We start from the raw sequence: 17,120 nt of genomic DNA, 5'->3' as shown, positions 1-17,120 counted from the left end.
TCCCTACAGGCTCCAGGAACTACCATAATGTGCATTGCTTTGACTGCTAATCCAGACCCTAATCCTGGACCAGGACTCCTTTGGGTTGTGCAGACCCAGGACAAAAAAGGGTCCCTGGCATACTTTTCCAGCTATGACGCTATGTCAGGTGAGGGTGTGAAGAATCTGGCCCTGAATGGGGATGGGTTCTCCACTTTCCAAGCCTTGGACTGAGGAACACATCTTTCTGTCTCTAGATGTTGCTGTCCAACTCATTACAAATGGCTGTCTGGAAAGAAAAACAATCGAACTGAAAGTTAAAGAGGACACCATGAGCATTGACTGCCAGATGGTTGTAGGAGCCATCACACCAGGTACTCTCCTCTGGAGTTTTGATGAACCATGGAAGGAATCAAATCAGTTTGATTAATTCCACAAATCCAAGTCTGAAATTAAATCCTTTAACCCATTGTCCAGAAGGACCTGAAACTAGGCCTGGAAGGGAGTCTTGGGTTGTCAGCTGCATGGCCACACCTTCTGGTCCCCCTTGATACACAGGGCAGGAGGAGCAAAACCCAGTAGGATGGGTGTGGATTTTCCAGCGATATAGTGCAGTGAAGGGGTGGGCTGTGTAATAATTGCTGGCTTCAGTAAACAGGTATACGTGAATGAGAACTAAACAATGAACTTCACTGTGGGGCAGTAGGAAACCTCTTCAGATCCTTGGTGTCTTTTGACCTAGCTAGCTGCTCTCTAACAAAGGGTCCATCTTGCAGTTCCCAGTTTCTTCTGTCTCTTGTGAGGGAACATCTGTAAATAATAACTTCTATCTCTACAGGCCCCAAGGAGGCCTGTAGTGCTACTTTCTGGTTAGGGCAGAAGGGCTGGGATTGAGGTAAAGGAGCCTGGATTTTTAGTCTCCACGGTGCTGTGTCCTCTTGAGGACATCATTCCCTCTCTGCACCCATGTTTTTCTCATGTCGGCTGAGAGCTCTTTCCAGCTCATTGAGGATATGATCTGTCTGTTGTTCCTCCATGTTCTCTGTTGGTGCATGTAATTCTGTGTGTGAGAGCGCTCTGTCAGGGTGCTGCCTATGCTGCTATTGCAGCCAGCCTGTCCTCTCTGAGACCTTGATGTCACACACACAATGACCACATAGATCGGTCTAGGGGCAAAGGCTCAGGCAGGTTTATTACAGACAAAGCACAAGTTTGATCCCACAACCATCGAAAGATGACCAGCTTTGGATGTTGGTGGTAAGACACAGATGCATCCCATGTATAGCCTTCCCATGGCCTATTCACTGTAAAAGTTATGCACAGGGGCACCCCCCCCCCCCAAAAACAAAACAAAACAAAACAAAAAACTCCGGCTATGCTATGATGGGCTCTACATCAGCTGTTACCACACAGGAAAGAGATCTGGGAGTCACTGTGGACAGTTGCCTAGAAACATCAAAAAGTCATCAAAAGGACAAACAAAATGTTTGGGATTATTAAGAATGGAATTGGAAACAAAATGGGAAGTATCATGATGCCCCTTTATAAATCCAGGGTGCATCCACACCTTGAATCTTGTGCCCAGTTCTGGTCCCCACACCTCCAGAAGGATATAGAAAAACTAGAGAAAGTCCAGAGAAAGGCAACAAGGATGAATAGTGGTCTGAAGGGGCTTTCATATGAGCAGAGACTAAGGAGGCCAGGCCTGTTCATTTTAGAAAATTGATCCTTATAGGGAGACATGACAAGGGTTTACATCCACACATACAAAGTAATTATCATGCCATAAAAATGTCCATCCAGCTATAGAAAGAGCCAACCAGCTTCAAAGTTAGTTCTTGAAAATGTGTAACAACTTTATGGCTGGTTTCTGTCAGCTTTAACTTGAACATGTGGCAGGGCACTTACATGTGGGTGTAACCCCAGGGTAACCTGGGAGGAACTGAGTTCAAAAGGTGGCTTCATTCCACCAAGCTGCTGAATATTTTGTGGGCTATCAGAACTGATGCCATGTGGAGAAAGAGAGACAGAAGCAAGGGACAAAATATTAAACGGTGAAGAGAAAGTCACTAGGGATTTATTATTGACTGTCTCTCTCAATACAAGACCTAGGGGTCACAACATGGAACCAGTAGGTAGTAAGTTTAAAACTAACAGAAGGAAGTTGAGGGTTCAGCCAGATTCACAAAGGGTTTGAACACATTCTCAGAGGAAAGGGGCATTAGGAGCTTTTAAGCATGGGAGTGGGGGTCACAGCCTCTGAATCAGAACTCCCTAGACCTTAAATGCTGGAGGCTGCAAGTTCACTCTCCCTTTCAGCATCTGCCCTCTGCCACTGTGTGACACGGGAAACTGGGCAAGATGGACTTAGGGTCTGGCCCAGGAAATGGCAGCTCTTATGTCCTTAAGTAATTCAAAGTTCCAGAGTTTCCAGCCCTTCTTATAAATAGATCAAGCAATTCTGTTTACATCAGACCTTTACATAACAAGCATCAGGTTTTAGGCTCTTTAGCACTTCCCCTCATCAATCAACCTTAACAATCAACATGGACATCCTTTCACAAGCACCCTGGTGGTATGAGGTCAGTCTTTGGTGAGGCCTGCTTTGGTCAAGGCTTTTAGCAAAGCCTTTATACCAATTGTATGTGCTTTGATCAGGGCTTATATTTAATCCATACTCTGGCAAGATCTACAATTGCTTGACATCACCTTTCTCTTTTCTGTTCCTGAAGGGTCTGGAGTTGTGGCTTTCATAGAATATACCGCCCTCGAATCCTTGTTGGGATCCACTGACAAGAGTGAGATCATGGTTGATGACAACATTGATGACATTCGCTTGAATTCCGCGGTGGTTAGCGGGACTGTTGGGAAACCCAGAAACCTCTCCAAGCCTTTCAACTTCATCTTGAAACACAAACAAGTGGGTAGCACTCCCTTCCTCCATTCTGGGAAGCATCTTGATAGTGCATCCAGACTTCACTGTCAGTCATTTCCATACCTGAATTCATGTCCACCTGAGTTGATTTGATCACACCTGAGTTCAGGTTTTGAGGTAGAGCTAAAAACAGGCTGCAAGGGTTGTGAAATAGAAGAGATATATTAGGAGAAATGGCTAACAGATAGCAACATTGCAGAAAAAAGCTAGCTTGAGTGATGGAACAGCAATCCCATTAGAAAGGTAAGGAGGTTGTTAACACCTGTGAAGTGAAGAGATTAGCAGGGAGCAGATAGAGCAGGGGTAGCTGACTTGTGGCACGGATGCTGCTAGTGTCATGGGCAGCCTCTGTGAGGGGCATGCAGCAGACAGGAGGAGGGGACAGGCAGTAAAATGGCAGATAGAGCAGGGAGCAGAAAATTGAGCAGCAATTAAGGGATTGGACTAGCAGTTGGGGAGGGTGTGAGGCTAATTTTGTAGTGTGCCTGACAAAAAGGTTGGCCCCCACTGAGGTAGATGGTAATGAGCCATGAAGTCAGTTGACTTCCTTAGCACTGCCTGAATAGAAATGCCACTGCCCCTCTCAGGCAGTTGGTTTCGAAGTGTTGGCGGAGCAGGAATCAAAGTGTGGTACAGTATTAATTGCCACCACTCCCCTATGGCCAAATTTCTAGACCTGTGGGGAGCCTCACAGGCTAGATGACATTGTTCCATGGGCTGGAAGTTGAACTAAGATGTTATCCATATTTCCTAATATCACACCCTGGTGCCTTAAGTTCTCACCCTAGGTCCTACACCTGTCAAACCCTGGGTCCCACCAGTTCCAGCTTTGTCTCAGTTAGTCCACAGATCTTTAATAGATGAAAATGATCCTTTTGTTGCAATTATCTTTCTAGGAAAAGGAAGAAGGAGTGAAGACTTTCTGTGTTTACTGGAAACATGTAGACCAAAAAAGTATCTGGTCTACGGAAGGTTGCACTGTTTCTTCTGTGAACAGGACACATACCACCTGCACATGCAACCATCTCACCACCTTTGGCATCTTGATGGGTTCGACGACTGGCAAGGTATTTCACAATCAGAGTTCATGTCTAACAAACCAGGGTGGGGCAAACACAGATGCCATGGTGATGGGCAAGAACCAAACCTGAAGGCCTTCAACACCAAAACTCTGACACCAAAGCCAAAGGAGTTGGGGCTAAAATTTTCAAGACAGATAGGTACCAAACTCATGGCAATCAATAAGAGTTGGATACCAAAACACCTCTATAGATTCTACCCCATATCTATTTGTTATGAATGTAGTTGTGGCTTCCAAAGCCATCTGTGAAGGCAAATACCAGTTGAATTCACTGAGCCACCATACTGGACTTTACATAGATGGTAGAGAGCAGGGGTTGGCAGAGGCTGGATCTGGCCCATAAAGAGCTTGGACCTGACCTGGTGGGGCCTCACCTGGAGTCCTGTTTCTAGTTTTTGGCTCTGCACTTCAAGAAGGAGATGGGCATTTGGAAAGAGTCCAGCAAAGAGTAACAAAAATGATTAGGGGCTGGGAGGCAAAACTTATGAGGAAAGGCTGAAAGACATGGGGTTTTTGAGTCTGGAGAAGAGAAAACTAATCATAGTCTTCAAGTCTGTGAAGGCCTATGACAGAGAGGATGGAGATGGGATTTTCTCTGTGGCCACAGGGGACAGGACTAGGAGCACTGGCCTCAAGCTGCAGTGGGGGAAACTGAGGTTGATGATGAGTAGGAACTTTCAGACTCTGAGAGTGGGCAAACATTGGAACAGGCTGCCTAGAGAAGAGGTGGAATCTCCATCCTGGCAAATGTCTAAGAGCAGGCTGGACAGACACTTGGCTGGGCTGATTTAGTCAGGGCTGATTCTGCCTTGAGCAGGGGCCTGGACTAGAAGTGATTTGAGGTCCTTTCCAAGACTGACTTTCCTATGATTTGGTGAGGGTGGGGCTATTAATTTAAAGCAGCCATATTCAAGCCAGTGCATCTAGAGAGGCTGCATTCCACTTATAGCAAGGGTGGGCAAAATAGTGGATCTGGTTGGTGGCTGGACTCCATTTCCTAGCAGCCCCTGCCTGTGTAGCTGGGGTCAGTTTCCCTGGAGTCCCCAGGAGGAGCCACACTGTGATAGCACTAGGCTGGGGAATCCATGGAGACCAGCCCCACAAGCATTAGCAGGGTGCACAGCAGGGCGTGGAGCTGCTTTGCAGCTGGGCTTGGATCTTGCAGCAGTGACATCATGGTCCAAAGCCAAGGTAGAGCTGTGTTCTGCAGCCTTCATGTCCTGGGCAGGGAGGTGCAGGCAGTGGATTGTGGCTCTTTCCTGGCTCCTTGCAGTGGTGCATGGTCTCCTGCATGGTCTGGGGCACAGCCACGATCTGCTGCTCACACTCCCCTGCCTGTGGCATGCAGGCTGCAGATTGCGGCTCTGCCCTGGATCTGGACCATACTGTCGCTGCCACAAGATTCCAGCCTGGCTTTGGAGCGGTTCTACGCCTTGCCATGTACTTGCCACCAGGGGTGGTGCTAGGGAGGGGCTTGGGAGGGCTGTAGCCACCCCAAAATTCCCTCTAGCCCTCCATAGTCACCCCTTCCAGTGGCACCACTGCTGCTGCCACTGTTCCCCTCCCTGCACAGGCGGTGGCAGCTGAGCCTGCTCCGCTCCCACCTGCAGCACAGCTCCCCCTCAGCCCCCGGACCAGGAAGAGGCTAGTGCCGCCCCTGCCTGCCAGTGCTGCTGGGGCTGGTCTCCATGAAAACCCAGGCCCCGCACTATCACAGTGGGGCTGCTGCTGGGTCTCCATGGAAACTGGCCCCAGCCACCTGGGCAGGGGCTGCTGGGAAATGGAGTTCACTGCTGGCTGGATCTGGCCTGTGGGCCAGACTTTGCCTACCCCTGATTTATAGCCTCTTGCTCTATGCCCCTACTGTTGAATTTGCCCTTCCAAATTGGTGTTTTCCATGAATGACACATGCCCCCGGCAGCCGAGGGGGTATGGTGGCACTGGCGGCGGCGGCGTTAAGTGGGGAGTTCCTGTAGACACCACTGGCGCTGTCAGCGGTGAGAGCGAGTGCCAACCAGGGGTCAGTGACCACCTGCAGATGCTGCCGGCAGTGTCAGCGGCAGCCGACTGCGATTGCTGAACACCTGCAGACACTGCCAGCAGTGTCGGCAGTGAGGCGGGGAGGGGTAGCAAGTAGCAACCACCCGCAGGAGCTGCCATGCCATGACTTTCAGTGGCACCCAGTGTGCAGAGAGGGGAGCACAGAGCAGGGAAGAGATCCCTGGAGCAGGGGATGGGCAGGGGGGAAGTGACAGCCTGCAAATCACAAGTACCCTGCCTGCCACTTGTGGTGGGAGAAACCTCCCTAAGGTTCATTGTCTAGCTGTAATTTGATTGACAGACAACGCGGGTAAAGAAAGACAGCTGTTTATTTGCTCGAGCAAAGACCATAAAGCCAGCAAAAGGCAAAATGGCCCCCCCTAAGGGTGAGGTGATCTTTTATACTTATTACAACAAGGCAAGACTTCATGGTTAACAAAAATAGCAATACTTGGGCGGTGCTTTTCAAATCTTTGTAACAGCATATTTCTATTAAGCTGAACTAGCACTTTTTTTAAAAGCTAAAAGTTAAGTAACAGTAACATTATAATATGTTAGCAAAACCTTACACAGTAGTAGATACTTCTCAAGGACACAACCACTGCACCCAGAACAATGGTTTCCCTGTCTTATCTTACTTCTTGCTGTAGCTGATTTTTCAGCACACAGACACATATCCACTTTTTAACTCAGAAAATGCTTAATACAGTTAAAATGATTACTTGACACAAGCAAAGGCTTAGCTATCAATCTGCCTTGTGGTCAGCTGCATTGCTAGGCCACAGGTCATGCCTTGTATTCAGCTGTAAAGCTAATACTTCTTAATAATCTAAATTATTGTAAACCTAACAGTATGCTTATCAGAAATCTATTCTATTTCAGGGTAATAACAAACCTGCGCACTACACACTGTAGGCCCAGTATTTGGCTCAGTTTGTTCACAGTCATCATCAAGAGATCCAGAGAACCCAGCCATCTTCTGAGGACTGTTCACTCCCCACATGCAGTATTTATGTCTCTGATCTTCTCCACTGACAGTGACCCAGCTTCTCCTGCTCTTCCATCTTCTCCAACCACAGAGCTCCACACCTGATGGCCCTAGGGAACTACTTGGTTCCTTCAAAGTCCTGATTTCTCCAATGTGATTTCTTCTTTCTTAAAGTTCTCCCATTTCTGTGTTACAGAATAGTTATACCATGATCATGCTCACCTACGTGGGGCTGAGCATCTCCCTGCTGTGCCTCTTCCTGGCCATCCTCACCTTCCTCCTGTGCCATTCGTTGTGGTCCATCACTACTGCCATCCACCTGCAGCTCTGCATCTGCCTCTTTGTAGCTGAACTGATCTTCCTCACCATGGTGCGTCACTTTACCAACAAGGTAAAGAAATCATCCTGAATTAATCCCTGTTTCCTTTTGTCACATCTCTTTTAGATCACAAGCTCTTTGTGGAGCTGGGCTTGCCTCTTACTGTGGGTTTTGAACCTTGGGGCCTTCATTGCCATTGGGATCTCCTGGCATTACTGTGGTACTGTATTTACCCACATACCACATGCACCGCCCCACCCCTCCCCAAATCAGCCCTCCAGAATTGCAGTGTACCTCTTAAGCAGGGAAGCTGTTTTTTTTTCCCTGGAAAAGAAGCAAGCCTGGAGACAGCATGTGTACCATGCAGCTGCCAAGTTGGCTGCTGTTTGTGCTTGGCTTAACAAGACAGACCTGTCTTAACCATCTCACCATCATAGCTATTGGCTGAGCATTGTAGCTTGTGCCTGAAGCAGCAAGTCAACCATGACTAGTATCTTGTCAGGGCTTGCAGTGTAGAAACAGCATTTTATTGACATGAACTTGTATAATAAGTAGCTATAAGTAGATCACATACAATAACTGTCTGCTACTACAGCACTAGTGAAAGAAGTCACAGTTTTGCTAGTGCTGTAGTAGCAGGCAGTTATTGTATGTGATCTACTTATAGCTCTGGAGAGGCCATTTTCTTCCCAAGCTCAGCCAGCTGTTGTGTAGACACTACAAATAATTTGGTGCTTCCCACATGAGTTATGGTTTACATTGGGGTGCTCAACCCCAATCCCACAGGCCAGATCCAGTCACTGGTTCTGTGTCATCCTGCCTACAGGGCTCTCCATGGGTCTCTGGGGCACTCCATGGTCTGTGGCCCTGTGTACTAGGTTGGGCATGCAGGATGGTGTGGGACCCAATCCCGGCATGCAGCACCCAGCAGGGGTGTCATGGGGCCCCGGGATCTGATCCTGGCATGTGGGAACTGGAGGGGGTGGCACAGGGCACTAGGGCCTAATCCAGGCAGGGGCAGCACAGGGCCAAGGAGCCCAATCATTGTGTACAGGGTTCAATCCAGCCCATGGACCAGCTCCACGCCACTCATCTGTCTTGCACAGACAAAAGATTAAGCACCTCTGGCTTATGTGATCACAAAACCCCTGAACTTTGTCACCCCCAGACAGTATGTGCTATCATCGCTGGCTTCCTCCACTACTTCTTCCTGGCTGCCTTCACCTGGATGTTCTTGGAGGGGCTGCAGCTCATCCTCACCGTCAGGAACCTGAAAGTTGTAAACTACACCAGTGCCCGGAAGTTCAAGAAGCGATACATGTACCCATTTGGCTATGGGCTCCCAGCCTTGATTGTAGCTATTTCAGTGGCAGCCAACCCAGCAGGCTATGGCACTTCTGAGCAGTAAGTACTGGGTCTACCCAAAGGGACAATGTGGGTGTAATTCTTCACCCAATTCACCAGCCAAAATGCAAAATGGAAAAAGCCCCTGCATTGTGGCCTGAGAAAACACCCTTCCACTTGAGAGGGAAAGAAACTGTAGTTCCATGTCTCATGAACATACTCTGCTTTCATGTCCTGGGGTCCCAGTATGCATTAGAGAGTTCATATTTTTCAAAGAAAAATGGAAATTTGTTTCATTTTAATGCTAAGAGTCATTTAGTACATTTTGTTCTCTCCTTGTAGTTGCTGGCTCTCAGAACAGGGAGGTTTTATCTGGTGTTTCATTGGACCAGTCTGTTTTATCATCTTGGTGGGTATACAGCTGATTTTCTCTCTTCAAGGACTAATAGAGTAAGGATGGAAAATGGTAAATTACAAGCTTGTATGCCTTAAGGAAAAAACCCATGGATAGTCAGATGAGTCACAGTGGGCTATTTGCTTAATGAGAATTCTGATGCAATCAGAGGGCACCTTTAAGTATGGTTTTACTCTCTGAAAAGTGAGTAGTTAAAGATATCACTTTTGTCATCCTCTCATTTCTGTTGCAAGCAATGAATATTAAGTCTTACACAGTTTATGTACGTGTCAGTGGAAAAAAACTCATGCTAAATGCTGAGATTTGTCAGAGATCAGTTTCTTAACACCAGAGTTTTCCAGACGAGAAAGTGGAAGTACATTCCAAAGACTTTGAATGAAGCCAGAGTATGAGCTGTGGTACGTGTACCACAGGGCTGGAAAGGCATGTTAAGGGGCTAGACAAATCCCCCTGTGCTGAACGGAACTTGGAGACAGAAACCTGAGAGATTTGAGAATCCATAGAAGATGCAAAGGGCAGATCAGGACTCACAGCAAAGACACTACCTTGTTTTTGCCTACGCCATATCTGGTGGCATGGAAACAATTCAGCTTCATGGTATGACCGCATCTATAGGCTGCCGTTGAGATACTGTTGTCAACGCAGCAAGTATGTGGCAAGATTCAGAAACAGATTGGAAATTGAAATGAGTATCTGTAATGTTCACAGTTGTTATACTGAATCCTTCCAATGATGTATCATAGAAAATTAGGGTAGGAAGGAGCCTTGGGAGGTCATCTAATCCAACCCCCAGCTCAAAGGAGGACCAGCCCCAACTAGATCTTTCCAGCCAAAGCTTTGTCTAGCCAGGTTTTGAAAACCCCCATGGATGGAGCTTCCACCACCTCTCTGGGTAACATGATCCGCTACTTTACTACCATCCTAGTGGAAAAGTTTTTCCTAATATTTAACCTGAACTTTCTTTGCTGCAACTTGAGATCATTGCTCCTTGTTCTGTCATCTGTCACTTTTGTTTAAAAAAAATATATACAAAAAAATAGATAGATAGATAGATAGATAGATAGATAGATAGACATACACCTCCACCTCCAACACTCTGCTAAGTTGCCCTTGTGGTTTACTTGGCAACTCATAGCACAGTAAAACCAGTTGCAGTTTGCACCACGCAACTGCGCACCCATCTCTATACCTGCACCCCCACCCACTGCCCTCCTCAGAAGGTCTACTCCTGAAAAAGTCTATACCAGACCCCTCTCCACCAGATGAGGTCTGCCATTTCTTTCCTTTCATCCTCTTCTGTCTTCCTGTAGTACCACCAAGAACAGTCTGGCTCCATCCTCTTTGTAACCTCCCTTCAGGTAGTTGAAGGCTGCTATTAAATCCCCCCTGTCTTCTCTTCTCCAGACTAAATACACCCAGGTCCTTCAGCTTCTCCTCATAAGTCATGTGCCCCAACCCCCTAACCATTTTTCTTGCCCTTCGTTGGAACCTCTCCAATTTCTCCACATCCTTTCTGTAGGGGGGCGCAAAACTGGACACAGCACTCCAGATCTGGCCTCACCCATGCCAAATAGAGAGGAAGAATCACTTCCCTCGATCTGCTGGCACCACACCCTCGATCTGCTGGCAACACACCTACCAATGCAGTCCAGTATGCCATTAGCCTTCTTGGCAACAAGGGCACACTGGCTCATATTCAGCTTCTTGTCCACTCTAACCACCAGGTCCCTTTCTGCAGAGCTGCTGCTTAGCCAGTTGGTCCTCAGCCCGGGGCAACTCCACATGAACTCCACACTTTCAGGTTCAATTTCAGGAAGATCATCTGTTCCCCCAAATATAAGCCAATAAGTACAGGTATAGTCCTGGAATAGCTATTGTCCTTACAAAATCCCAAATGAGACTTAAAGAAAGGAAAGATCCCAAATGCAGTAAGAAGGCTAAAATAAAAACCATACTGAAGAAAAGTTCTACTTGATATTTTTATTGTGTGCATAAGAGGTATTTTTATGGCAAGCATAAGAGACTAGATCAAGGGTCAGCAACCAGCACGCATGCTGAGCATGGCATGCAAGGCCATTTTGCTCGGCACACCACCGCCAGCCTGGGCTCTAAGCAGCTGCTGCTAGCGACGGAGCCCACAGCCGGTGGCTGGGAGGCTGCAAGCCCTGCTGCAAGCAGACCAGGCTCTGTGGGCCGGCTGCAGCCAGGAGGCTGCAAACAACTGCTCCGGGCTCCAGCATGTTGGCACTTCGGCACCTTTCAAGGTAGACATTGTGGGTTTTTTGGCACTCCGGCCAAAAAATGTTGCCTACCCCTAGACTAGATTGTCAGGGACCAGTTTATGCATATAAGTAGAGTGAGTTTTCTATGGTTCTTTTCCGGGGGGGAGATTGATTTATATTTGGATTCATGCTGTAGTTTAATGCCAGTAAGAATTCCAGAAAAGATTTTTAAACTTAAGTGTGAGCAAGTCTACATGTTCATTAATGTAGTTTAGGTAATGTGCATTAAATTTAGTACATGAGGTACTAGAAAAAGGCGCGTTATCTTATTTTAATGCACGTTAGCTAAAGAGCATGGTTTTTTTGTGGCACTTTAACGTGCACTAAAATAGGCTAATGCAGATTAAAGTGCAAGTGTAGATGTGCCCAGTTTTACATGTGCTCCAGGGGTGGGGTGGGGGTCTGCGCTTTAATTAGAGTGGCTCTGAGACCTGCTCTAATTAAAGCATCACTGCATCTCATGTATTAGAGTCTCTGCTCATTTAACAAGCTTTAGTTCAAGCTCCCTGCCACCATTTTTAAGTGTGGAGATGCTGATACCTGAGATGCAGGTGGTTGCAGGAGTCTGGCAATTGCCGTGCTCCAGCAGACTCGATTAACTGAGTCTGCTCTGACGTGCTGGAATTCCAGCATGTCGGAGCAGCCTTGCAGTTCTTGTATAGGCACGCATAGAGATCAGGTTGAAATCTAATATAAGGGCAGGTTATCCCAGACTTGCTGCAGGGGAATTCTCTAAAACATCTAATGTCAGACACAGTTTGGAGGCAGGATCTTGGACCCAATGTACCTCACCACCAAATCTAGCCACACCGTTGTGTTGTTTCTACAGGTAAACTTAATATTTTTTCTTACACCCCTCTGGATCCTGAGGGACAAGCTCTCTTCTCTCAACACAGATGTCACCACCATCAAAGACACCAGGTATGAAACCTATTGGATGGGGTGTGGTGAGCTGGCTGCTGGAGTCTTTGATGGAGATGCTCCTGGATCAGTTAAAACAACCTTCTGGTGGCAGGACATTGAAGTGCCCTTGTCTCCCTGCTTGACCTGTAGCAGGCTGAGGTGTTCTTGTTGTCCTTGGGCTACCTGTCTTCCAGTGGGTCAACAAGGTTGTTTGTGGAGTTCTAGGAATAGGTGAGAAAGGGACTTGTGTGCGATGGCTTGGGAGGGATGTACCTGCCTTGAGCAGGAGGTTGGACTAGATGACCATCCCTGTACTTCTATGAAAAGGAGCAAATACCAGTACAGTACAGACTCAGTAATTGGAAGGCTGTGGAGAGCATCAAATGAGGACATTGATGCAGCCAGGAGCAAAGAACCTTCAATGTCTACTGAGCTGGGTGGAACTCAGAACCTTTCAGGATTGGGCTCCACATTTGGAAATCAGGGAGCTAAACTACAGCCTAACACAAAGCCCAGTGGAAGTATCTCTATGAGCTTCAATGGGATGGGATCAGTAGAGGAAGACGTGAGACAGTCACTCAATGTTGGTTTGAGTATGGCCTGTTTGAGAGTTGCTATCTAGAGTGCGTTATTCAGGAGTGTGCTCAGGAGAATAGCCCAGCCCAGAGTATGCAGTCTGACACCTTCCATAAGGAGGCAGGGTAGATTTGCACTTTATAGAGGGTTATGTAGGGTTACAATGTGATCTCTCCTTCTGCTCTTCTCCAGGTTACTGACATTTAAAGCGATTGCCCAGCTCTTTATCTTGGGCTGCACTTGGAGTTTGGGTCTCTTTCAAACAAAGCATGGAATCATGGAATATTTATTCACCATCAGCAGCAGCCTTCAGGGAGCCTTTATCTTCCTGGTGCACTGTGTCCTCAATCGCCAGGTAAAGCCAATGCCCTTTGTTCCCACGGCAGTTACAATCATGTTCAGCCAGCAAAGCAACTGGGTTCATGTTTGCTTTGGTTTTACTCCCTCCGCATGTAACAGTTCTGTCTTCTGCTGCAGGCAACCTTCTTGGTTGCTCCTGTCTTTGGTATGAACTTCAGTCTCTCCCCTCCAAGCTCCTGTACCCTAACTTTCCTCTTTTTCCCACAGTTTAAGTCCAGGAAGGACCATTTATAATTTGACCTCTCACAGAACTGCATCATGCAGGTGCACTCAGTAATTCATGCATCAAGCCCAACAGTGTGATTTTGTGGTAGCAGCACCAGTTTGCATAGGCTCAGCTAAGTTTCTGTACCCTTTGCAGTATTGTTGGATTTGGTGACATTGCCTGGGTGTGACCCAAATGCAGAATTTGGCTGATGGGAGGCAAGGAAATTAATGGATAGGAAAACTCCCACCTAATCAGTCTACATGGGAGGTTTGCAGCAGAGAAGATGATTGCAAGCATTTCAGTCCCTTTGCTCTGTTCAGATTTAGTACCAAGAGCTGTGAAACTCTCTGAGTTGCTCCTGGGCTGTTGGTTGCATTGTATGGTTTTTGTCCCCTAGGTGAGAGAGCAGTATAAGAGATGGTTTAGAAGGACTGGAATAGTTGGCAACAAATCTCAGCCTTATGAGCTGTCTACATCAATGACCCCCATCACCATCAGGATGGTAAGTGATCTTATTCTCTTCTATCATGTGCTGGTATTGCAAAAATCTGTCAGAGTCTAGTTTTACCCATCTCACTGCCATGCATCTACTGCCACCAAAGTTATTTATAGATTAACACAGTATCTGTTGATCCCATATCTACAGCTATGTGCTCTTGCGATAATAGAAGCTATCAGCTCTATATGATACATTAGGATATGACATTTTAATTTTTTTCTCTGGTGTGTTATCTTTGGGCTGCTGTGTTTTATAATGTTGGACTGTGCTTTTAGTGGTTGTTTAAAACACTTGGAGAACAGACTAGTCCTTATTAATCTATAGATCTCAAGGAAGGTCAGAATCAGTAGTCCTAATTTACAGAAGGGAACACTGAGGTGAGGAAGAAGTGTGTTGTCTGAAGTCACCCAGGCAATCAGTGGCAGAGCTGAGAACTGAACCTAGGTCCCCTAAATTGCACTCCAGTGGCTGATTTACTAGGTGATACCCCCATCTAGCTATACTTTTTTTATAGACCCACCACTTTAATAAGTAGCTTGTTTTGTCTTCCGAGTAACTGGTGCTGTGTAGTCCAGCACTGGACTTAGTGAGAGTTAGTCACATCTGCAGAGAGTACCAGGTTCCCTACATTCATCATCTGACCAGCAAAGAAATTGCTTTTCATAGAATATCACTTGGCCTGGAACCTTCCCTCATTTTTCTTCCCTTTTTTCTAGGAACACAAAAAGTCATCTGGCAAAAGTGAAGAGAATTGTGTGTGGGAAAAATAACAGCTTGCTCCATTGCTAACACCAGATGATTGTTCCTTTGCATGGAAGAGGAATCTCTCAACCTCCTTGAGTCTCTGGCTGCTGCTCTGTGGCGAGGATTGAGGGAATACATTTTATTTCACCCCAGTATTTGCCATCTCTATTCTCAAGACTTGGATGATTGTCTGATTCTGTCCCAACTGAAGCTGACAAAAGAGTTTCTATGAAAAAGTTTCTCTATGAAGCTCTCAAGACTGTCTATAGGGCTTCCCTCAACTGAGCTGGGTAAACAGATGCTAGCTCAGCTGTTGAGACTGATTTGCAGCTCTTCCATGAAGCTATAGTTCTTTGCAAACCTAGTGCGCCATGGCTGGTATAAGTTTTTGTTTGAGCGCGTTCAGGCTCCAGTACTGGCTAATGGAGAAATGGACTCCACGATGATGATTTGAACACATTCACAGCAGAAGAAATGGCATTTACCTTTGGGCAAAGGTGGGTGGAACAAGAATGCAAACCTCAGCCCAATGTGCCAGTGTCATTATAGGCTCGCCAACTCATAACAACAACTGAATGATGACTAAAATGCAAGCATTTGAAACCAGCCCCTGGTGCTCAGAAGCCACTTGATCCCCAGGGTATGAGTGAGAAGGAAATGTGAGGTCATCTTCCCATATTTACTGTTTAAAATGAGTAAATTCAGTAATTGCCATAAACGACATCTTAGGCATTTCAGTAGATGCCTCATATATTTCATTTTTTAAAGAAACATTTCTCAGCAGAAGACAACAGATAGTATGGAGTAGTTAGCAAGATTGTCATAAGTGATCATCATGTGTCCTCTTTCAAGGCTAATAAATGCAATGCTATTTGTGTTCTAAAAAGGAAAGGAAATCCCAGGAGTGTGGTTTATAGAATGGTTTTTTTGGTCCTTTGTTTCCTCCTGTGCTGAGTATTTGATTAAATAATATTGCCAGTTTGCCTGAAATTGCTTGAAACTTGACCTGGCATCTTTGTTAAACCTGGAGGCATCAATTTTCTCAGCACTGTAACATGCTAGCTCCTATACAACAGTGTGCTATATAACTGTATATCCTTTTTTGTTTAAATGCAGTTGATAATTTTGGCAATATTACAATAATGTAAAGGCGTGCTTTGATAGCTATTAATATTTAATCTGGAGTCAATGTCAGGCGCCGCCCCCCAGCCGCCCCCCAGCCGGTGGCTGGGAGGCTGCAAGCCCTGCTGCAAGCAGACCAGGCTCTGTGGGCCGGCTGCAGCCAGGAGGCTGCAAACAACTGCTCCGGGCTCCAGCATGTTGGCACTTCGGCACCTTTCAAGGTAGACATTGTGGGTTTTTTGGCACTCCGGCCAAAAAATGTTGCCTACCCCTAGACTAGATTGTCAGGGACCAGTTTATGCATATAAGTAGAGTGAGTTTTCTATGGTTCTTTTCCGGGGGGGAGATTGATTTATATTTGGATTCCTGCTGTAGTTTAATGCCAGTAAGAATTCCAGAAAAGATTTTTAAACTTAAGTGTGAGCAAGTCTACATGTTCATTAATGTAGTTTAGGTAATGTGCATTAAATTTAGTACATGAGGTACTAGAAAAAGGCGCGTTATCTTATTTTAATGCACGTTAGCTAAAGAGCATGGTTTTTTTGTGGCACTTTAACGTGCACTAAAATAGGCTAATGCAGATTAAAGTGCAAGTGTAGATGTGCCCAGTTTTACATGTGCTCCAGGGGTGGGGTGGGGGTCTGCGCTTTAATTAGAGTGGCTCTGAGACCTGCTCTAATTAAAGCATCACTGCATCTCATGTATTAGAGTCTCTGCTCATTTAACAAGCTTTAGTTCAAGCTCCCTGCCACCATTTTTAAGTGTGGAGATGCTGATACCTGAGATGCAGGTGGTTGCAGGAGTCTGGCAATTGCCGTGCTCCAGCAGACTCGATTAACTGAGTCTGCTCTGACGTGCTGGAATTCCAGCATGTCGGAGCAGCCTTGCAGTTCTTGTATAGGCACGCATAGAGATCAGGTTGAAATCTAATATAAGGGCAGGTTATCCCAGACTTGCTGCAGGGGAATTCTCTAAAACATCTAATGTCAGACACAGTTTGGAGGCAGGATCTTGGACCCAATGTACCTCACCACCAAATCTAGCCACACCGTTGTGTTGTTTCTACAGGTAAACTTAATATTTTTTCTTACAACCCTCTGGATCCTGAGGGACAAGCTCTCTTCTCTCAACACAGATGTCACCACCATCAAAGACACCAGGTATGAAACCTATTGGATGGGGTGTGGTGAGCTGGCTGCTGGAGTCTTTGATGGAGATGCTCCTGGATCAGTTAAAACAACCTTCTGGTGGCAGGACATTGAAGTGCCCTTGTCTCCCTGCTTGACCTGTAGCAGGCTGAGGTGTTCTTGTTGTCCTTGGGCTAC

General features: G+C 46.4%; 1 protein-coding gene across 1 annotated transcript in view; it reads left to right on the top strand.

Annotated features, from left to right (window-relative positions):
* The window catches only part of LOC102381721 (adhesion G protein-coupled receptor E3-like), an 18,945-nt gene extending 3,162 nt beyond the window's left edge, over positions 1-15,783 (top strand). The window contains exons 3-12 of the mRNA XM_025203928.1: positions 237-353; positions 2,712-2,899; positions 3,811-3,981; positions 7,220-7,414; positions 8,511-8,746; positions 9,029-9,095; positions 12,213-12,304; positions 13,055-13,217; positions 13,828-13,932; positions 14,646-15,783. Of these exons, the coding sequence (XP_025059713.1) occupies positions 237-353; positions 2,712-2,899; positions 3,811-3,981; positions 7,220-7,414; positions 8,511-8,746; positions 9,029-9,095; positions 12,213-12,304; positions 13,055-13,217; positions 13,828-13,932; positions 14,646-14,699 (1,388 nt within the window). The 3' untranslated portion in view covers positions 14,700-15,783. The remainder of the gene's footprint in view (positions 1-236; positions 354-2,711; positions 2,900-3,810; positions 3,982-7,219; positions 7,415-8,510; positions 8,747-9,028; positions 9,096-12,212; positions 12,305-13,054; positions 13,218-13,827; positions 13,933-14,645) is intronic.
* The last annotated feature ends 1,337 nt before the right edge of the window (positions 15,784-17,120 follow it).

The sequence above is a fragment of the Alligator sinensis genome, unplaced genomic scaffold (genome assembly GCF_000455745.1).
Source record: "Alligator sinensis unplaced genomic scaffold, ASM45574v1 scaffold707_1, whole genome shotgun sequence".
NCBI lineage: Eukaryota > Metazoa > Chordata > Crocodylia > Alligatoridae > Alligator > Alligator sinensis.
The sequence above is the reverse complement of the archived record's forward strand: the minus strand, read 5'-3'. Positions and strand labels throughout refer to the sequence as shown.